The 8,025-nt window shown below is 37.0% G+C and overlaps 1 protein-coding gene across 1 annotated transcript in view; it reads left to right on the forward strand.

The window, feature by feature from the left end:
- The window catches only part of LOC147663525 (netrin receptor DCC-like), a gene marked incomplete at its 5' end in the record, with an annotated part of 117,447 nt that extends 110,820 nt beyond the window's left edge, over window positions 1-6,627 (forward strand). The window contains one exon of the mRNA XM_086950388.1: window positions 747-6,627. Within this exon, the coding sequence (XP_086806514.1) occupies window positions 747-836 (90 nt within the window). The remainder of the gene's footprint in view (window positions 1-746) is intronic.
- Window positions 6,628-8,025: the final 1,398 nt, after the last annotated feature.

Consider the following 8,025-nt stretch of genomic DNA (forward strand, 5'->3'; position numbering starts at 1 on the left):
ATCATTTTCGTCCAAATCATTTTGCTAACTTTTTTTTAATGAATTGAGTAAAGGATTATTATATTTTACCATTTTTTTAGCAGCACAAAGATGCTTGTTCTCAGTTCATGTGGTAGGACGATTTGGGCTTATAACCATCCGAATTCACTTTTCTACAAATTAAATTATGCCATCCCTCCTTGGAGAGTAGTGGTTACACTAACATTTTATCAGTAAAAAGAGTTGCCAAGCTCAACAAATATTTGATCTGAACTTTATCAATTTTAGAAATGTAAAGGGATTTTGAGGAGTGTTTATAAAGCCTACGCTTAGGGATTGGTTTCAGAGAAATATTTAAACTCAACCTCATTTTATTCCAGTGGAGTCTAAACTTAGCAAACAGTTTCATTTTGAATGAGTATTAACTTGAATGTTCTATTTTTTCAGCCCTGTAGTCAGAAAACAAAAAAACTTACAGCTGACGTGTTGTCAAGAGCATTTTGTCCCTTTGCACAGCTGGCAGTAATTCAAATGAACATTGAAACTGTCAATCACTATTTCAAAAACCCCTGCATTGAATAATAGTATTTGGTCTCTTTTCTAAGTATAACACTGCCACCACCTTTCCTAGCTATTAATTCACAAGTAGTTTTTTTGTGCATACAAAGCCCAGGCATCGTGCTAGGAGTTATTAACTTTGACTGCTGTACATTTGCTGATTACAATACAGTATGCTAATGCAAGCTTTTTTTCTGGGGTTTTCACAGGTATATGAACAAGATGACCTGAGCGAGCAGATGGCAAGCTTGGAGGGTTTAATGAAGCAACTGAACGCTATCACAGGCTCTGCCTTCTAGGTGCTTCTAAAAATGCTGCTGGCTAAACAGATCAAGTGTCAGGGGAACACTGCAGCACACCCGAATTTGTGATACACAGTCACCACAAGTGGCCATGTCTTAAAAGAGAAACTTCATCAGTGCCAATGACTTTACATTACAATGTTTTCTATCGAGTCTTTCAATGCTAAATCGTGGAAAATACTTTTCGCTGGCAAATACAAATATGATGCTGCCGTAAACGATCGAATACTTCTTTCACTGTGGGAACTTGGGTATTTTGAGAACACTTTACTGTCTTTGTTCACTATCTATCCGCGGAATCCGGTATAAAATCAATTGCAACTACAAATTCCAGTTTGGTGTGCTTGAGGACATTTCGGAATTTAATTCGCAAAGAAATCACAGATCATTTCAAAAGTACCAGATTTTCGTACCTTTCCTCGAATTCAAATGTTGTGAATAAGGCCCAGGACAACATCTTTTTTTATAATTTAGTGATTCAAATATTTGAAAACAATCTCAGCAGCACAAACATGAAGTATTTCTCTGTGGCCAGAGTAATTGTGGACACCATGCTTGTGATGGGCAGAAAAACAATAAGGACAAAAGCATCCATTTGACTTGAAAGCATCAATTTTAGGCACAGATTCAAAAAAGTGACAATTGTTTTCCAGACAACGCTGTAATCTTCCTTTTCAACCTGAACCACTATAATTATGGATGCGTAGCTTTTGAAACCACCCAATCATAAGTTGAATTAAATGTTTTCCCAGCTTCCTTCTCTCCTATAATCAAATTATCAAAATGGATTCAGGGTCATCTAAATAAACATTATTTGGCCTGAAGCTTAAGAACCAGAATGTGGTATAAGAGATAACACAGGGAATTTAACATGCCTCCAACGTGCTTGTCCATGACGGTGCTTATAGGTACACAAACACATAACATAGACACCCATTTAATCTATCAGTTTAAATTCATAAATGGTGGAATTCTTATCCCACCAATAAACTTCTTGTTTTGTCCCAGTGACCACACGCAGCACATGAAAGATCACTTGAATAACCAATCACGGCCTTTGTTAACCCTTGTGATAGATGGTCTCTGTGAAATCCTACTGCAAATATCTATAACAATTGCTTCTTCATTGATTCACCAATCTGTGCATCCATAACATAAACATTTAAAGCAGTGTACACCTGTGTTGCCTAAAAGAAATTTCTCTCTTGACAATTCTTAATTTGTAAAAGAAAGAGTGCCATTGCCCGAATGTCTGTTAAGAAGCCCACGGCTGGTGCAAATAGACATGGGTGCATCCGAATAACAAGAAAGGTAGTCTTAAATACACCTAATACCTCGTTAATCCAGTACAAGATACTCCATACGCTGTTTGTTGTGTTTTTCCATCTCTTCCTATCAGGAAGTGTCTGATTAGGAAAATAAGTGCTGGACCCCAAAAACAAGGTCTGGTGACCCCCACCGGCAACCACCAACTCAAATTAAGCAATGGCTTTGCATATTTGTCGGTTAGGAAGCTTGAATAATAAGAAAGATTCAGCTGAATTATTTCATTCACTTCTCTCTTCTATTACAAGCTTGAGTGGCTCATAATTTAAAAGTACCTGGATGGGATTGATTCTTCACCAACTAATTGCTCCTTTTATGAAGAGAGTAATTATATGCTATACTTCATGACGAATGGAAATTGTTGAAATACAGAGCACTGAAACATGAGAGAGACATCTGAATAAAGGGGGAAAAGAGGATATAAATGAGAATAAATATCCGGTAGCAATGAAAGGGAATCGCAGTCACCTATAGGATCCTTAATGAAAAAACCATAATCAAATGAATTAGGAATTAGACTAATGCAATTCCTATCAAAATATCAAATACGCAAAGTATCCACATTTCATATTAGCCCTTGTGTGTTTTGAAATTATTTAGGCACATAGAATAATGGATCTGGCGCAATTTGGAGGTGCTGAACAGCACTCAAACGCCGTATTACATTCTACTTTGGTAGAAGAAAAAAAATCTCACACATATAGACACGGAATATGGTTTCTTCAAATACATATCTGATACCTATTATAAATTAGTGTTGTAAATTTCGAACACGCTAATTATGGACCTAATTCGCAAAGTTTTTTTCTGCAAGTAAGTTGCCGTGTAAATTATTATCAGGACTGATTCACAAACGCCTTTACCCAAGTCAGTCACCTTAATGTGGAGTAAAACACTGTATGAACAATTCACAATGTAAAGTCTGCCTCCTAAGGTTTTCTCCTATTTGAAACAATTTTTTGAATTCACAAACGTTTCCAAGAGTTCTCCTGAGAAGCTGCAACAATTAAATTTGCTGGAAGTACTTCTGGAATTCTTTGTGACTTCCTACTGCTTACTATAGAAAGGGTTTTTCGCTTGTGTCATTTTATATGGCCCACATGTACACGGGTGCTTTCAGCATTTTTAGTCTCCACAGTGAAAATATCTTTCTCATTAAAGATATTTGTGAACCCGGACCATAGCCTGATGTCCTCTTCTCAATCCCAAAATGTAAAGCTGCTTGAAAAGACAATTTTTTTCAAATGTAATTTGAACCACAAAATAACTTTATAAATCAGGTCCAGCTAGTCCACGTTATAATAAAAAAATAATACAATAAGATTAATTTGAGGCCTTGATATTTTCATCAAAATATGTGTATTCTGGCCTGATGACTCTAAAAATATTAATATGTATGAGAGAAATATCTTCGCTCTTTCACGTTGCTGACTGGGAAAAAAGATTGTTTCTATAGGAGGTTGGTCCGTGAAAAACAAATAGACTCTGAGTATTGGTTGATACCTTTTAGAGGACTAACATAATATATATTACTGTTAGTGCAACTACTGACGGCATTCTATACCATAAGGAGAGCCTCTTCCACATTTGTAAATAGAGTAAATTAATAAATACAGAGCATTTATGTCACTGCTACCTACTTCTTACATTTATTGGTAATTGACATTCTTTACCCAAACTTCTTCATTCTCTCCTCTCATGTATCCTCCTCTTCTGCTTAATCACAAGTAGGGCAGAGGGGCACAATATTTTCACCAGGCCCAGTCAATACCAATACCATGAAGTGAGGCACATAATTGGTTCAGTAAAAACCTGCCATCCAGAGTTCAAACTTGGAAATGTAGTGAAAGGTATGGAGTTTCATGCCTACTACACCCCATTCCACATTCCCGGTAGTTACCAGGAATTTTCACCACTGTAAATTTTGACCACCTTAAAATGCCGACATTGATGTCGGGAAAAGTGTGGTAGTAAATAGTGCATTACAGCTTGTAATTCTTGGGTGCTTTATACTAGGTACTACTTGAAATTCTGACTCCTGTACAAACCGATATTTGCACGGGGATAGACATTTTATGGCCCACTTGTGATCCAGGAATTAGTGCTATAAACTGTTGTTCATAAAATGTGGTTTACTACTGTGGGTCTGAAGATGTTAACGCATATATTCATGTTTCTATTCCTTGGGTTTCTACATAAAAAGATTTTATCACTTTACAAGAGACTTATTCATAATAAAGGAACTGATTTTAGCTAAGGGCCTTGATTACATTTGGGCCTAAAATCTCTTTTCAGGCAAAAGCTCATCGTTCCACCCAAACGGTGTCATAAAATCAGTTAAAAACTATTACAATTTATAAGTACAGTCCTGATTTCCACCCCCATAGAATGTGTCAATTGTATGCAAATGCTGCATAATTACACAGTGAGTGTGTGGAATGCAACTTAGAATCAGGGGCAGATTGTGCACTCACTCTTTGCTGCAACCCATTGTATCGTTAAAGTGCGACTGTTCAATTTGTACCCACAATTTTCCGGGACATGCATTCTTGCCTATAGTATACTGTTCCTTGTTTTTCATTACTTTGTATCAGAAGGAAGGAAACTTTGTGTCAGCACTAGCTTGGGAGTGATGAAGTGGTGAATGGCACTGCTGGTATTTGTAATGCTTATAAATGTGCACAGTACAAAGCTTCGGTCTCTTATAATCAAGATTATAAACTTCATGTCCTGCCATCTACTGGGTAACTCAGCAATCCACACGGTTTATGAGCCAGAAAACCTGTCGGTGGCAGATTCTAAATTATGATGGATTGCATCTCATCCACTCCATCTCTCGGGCTCTGAGAGATGTGTAATGAACATTCCCCTCCGTTTGAAGGACATCAAACGCTGGCTTCAGGAGAGCAGCCTCATACGGATAGGATATTATACTGAGACACAAAGACCTCTGGAGTGGTTATTATATGATTTAATATTAAAAGATAAACCTCATGCATTTCAAAATATTCATTACTATTGAAGCATCACCTCCTCCTTTAACATTCAGTGGAACATTTATGTTTCTGTGAGTATATCGAGAAATGTACGCATCCCTATGAGCAAATGCAGTAGTGCACCACCATATTCTTAAACACTAAATTACTAATCAAGTGTGTGAAATTTGTTAGCCCCACTCTATGTCTCATTCAAACTTGAAGAACTCTGTATGAGTTGCTAATACTACATTCTGCCCTTCACAGGTGCAGACAGATCCCTGTGTCCGGGGTCTCTTGCAGTCTTCTGCCGCAAGGAGGTGGCCTACCGCCTCTGCCTGGACTGCCCTCTTTTTAGGGTGATTTGCAAGTAAATTGTATTTCTCTGTTTTTTAAACAATACAGATCAAATGTCATGGAATGGAATGCTCAAGAGAGAGTTTCCCATTGTTAAAACACGTCAGTTCATGCATTGCCGTTGGTCACTGATTTCTAGTGCAAGGCATTAGGAAAGCGCCCTATATAATCGCTAGAGTAACAATTTGCACATCCTTTACACAACCAACATGCCACAACAAGAACCACTCAACTTACAGATAACTTAACTGGCTCCCAGCACAATCCATGCCAACACCTACTTTATTGGTCAGACCTGACTGCAGCCAGCCAATTGGAATGACCCGTTCACCAAGAGCCTCTTTATTGCTGTTCTGTCCCTGTATTCCCATGTGCGAGAAAGTGTGGTAACACAGGAAGGGGAAATTGCTGTGTTTCCCATTGTAAAATATACTTGACAATTCCGATCTCGGTGAGTTGTCACCATGTTGGGGAGATGGGGGGTTACTTTTTTATAAGTAATATTTAATTTATTATTTAGAGTGTTTCCTTTTAGATAATTTATGATGAAAGAGCTATCTGTCAGACATCTAGGAAAGTTCTGTTAAAGCTGCAGTGTTCCATGCCTTCTGTGTCATATTTTCCTAATCGTTATTCTCAGCATCTGGCTACTTGTCGACTTATTCTATACATCCATTGTTGCAGTTTTCCTCACAGCCATGGCATTCATATCTGAAGAAGCTTTTGTATTTTAAATTACCCAAAATGTTACTCGAGGATTGCTCATCGCATTGCTCAGACATGGGAACACTATAGCTTTAACGAGCCTTATTACAGAAGAATTTTGCTGCTTCAAAAAGCCTAGAAACAGGTTTTCTGAAATAGCAGTTTTCTTCAAATTGTCAAACTCTAGCATTTTTAACCAAATTAGATTAGTAACTGCAATATTTAAGTGTACAATTTGTTCACAAAAAGGAATCTTGCTTACAGTTTACAGAAATGACTGTTTCTACACATAATCTTGTATACTACAACATGGAAAAAATGGGGGTTTTGTAATGCGCTGTAGAACAGTCCCATATTCATTTTTTTATAGAAATGTTATTCCGATGGTGGATTCTTTTGTTTAAAAAATAAAGTTTTGATACATACGTGGGCGTTCTGTGTTGTGTTTTGTTGACGCTTACCGCATAAAACATGTTCAAGCATCATTATGTAATGTGAGCCTTAACATTAAATAACTGCAATTTGTTTTCAACACAATGTGGTTTTTAGGCGCCAAGTCTGATATGGGTTTTTACATTTAGTACATTTCCAGATTTTGCAGTAAACTCGCTCTTGAATTTTCATTGACAGATTTCTTTAAATCGAATCTGCTAAAAAGAATTGTGCAGAGGGAACTGTTTCGAATGCAAAATTCAGTACAGTAAATAGCAAAGTTTTCAGTCCTTGAGCCTGATTATGGGGTTTTACATTAATTGAATTACCAGATTTTGCAGTAAACTCCACTCATGAATTTCCCCTGTCAGATTTCGTCAGTACGAATTTGCTAGAAAAAAAAACTGGGGGAAGGGGAATATGCTGCAAGCAGAATTCAGTACAGTAAATACCGTTTTAAAATGTAGTACCCTATGTGTGCACTCATAACGGGAGGAATATACTACACTGTGCAAATAACTCGCCCTCGAATAATGATATTCATATGATGCAGAAAATTCTTCAATTTTCACCAATTCACACATAATCCAGGAATTAGTGCAATGTAGTGAGGTTACCTCAAACTGGGATAGGATTGCTTTAAAGCAATCCACAGTGGAAAAAGCACTTCTCAGCAGATAGGTTGAGTGACAAGTGACTTAGTAGAGCAGATCTGCTCACGAGTGCTTCAATGGGAAATAAATGCACTCTCCCTTATAACATTTCATCCACTGAGGGTAGTATGCTACAAGTTAAACAGGAAGGGCCCGATTCACAGAATGAACTTAAGACTCAATCCTAAACTTACTACTGTTTTGGTATTCACAGATTGCACTTAATACTTTTGGTATTCACAGAATGAATTTACTACTTTTGGCATTCACAGAATGCACTTACTACTTTTGGTATTCACAGAGTGAACTTACTCATTTCGGTATTAACAGAAGTTAGGACTCCTAACTTTAGGACTCCTAAATGCCTTCTGTGAATACCGAAAGTCTTAAAATTAAGATTTTTCTCAATTTAGTAGTAGTAAAGTTAGGACTCCTAACTTTACTACTACTAAATTGAGAAAAATCCTAAGTTTAAGATTTTCGGTATTCACAGAAGGCATTTAGGAGTCCGAAAGTTAGGAGTCCTAACTTTACTACTACTAAACTGAGAAAAATCCTAATTTTAAGACTTTTGGTATTCACAGAAGGCATTTAGGAGTCCTAAAGTTTGGATTCCTAACTTCTGTGAATACCGAAATGAGTAAGTTCATTCTGTGAATACCAAAAGTAGTAAGTGCAAACTGTGAATACCAACACAGTAGTAAGTTTAGGATTGAGTCTTAAGTTCATTCTGTGAAT

Source organism: Lissotriton vulgaris, unplaced genomic scaffold (assembly GCF_964263255.1).
Source record: "Lissotriton vulgaris unplaced genomic scaffold, aLisVul1.2 SCAFFOLD_1853, whole genome shotgun sequence".
NCBI classification, from domain to species: Eukaryota; Metazoa; Chordata; class Amphibia; order Caudata; family Salamandridae; genus Lissotriton; species Lissotriton vulgaris.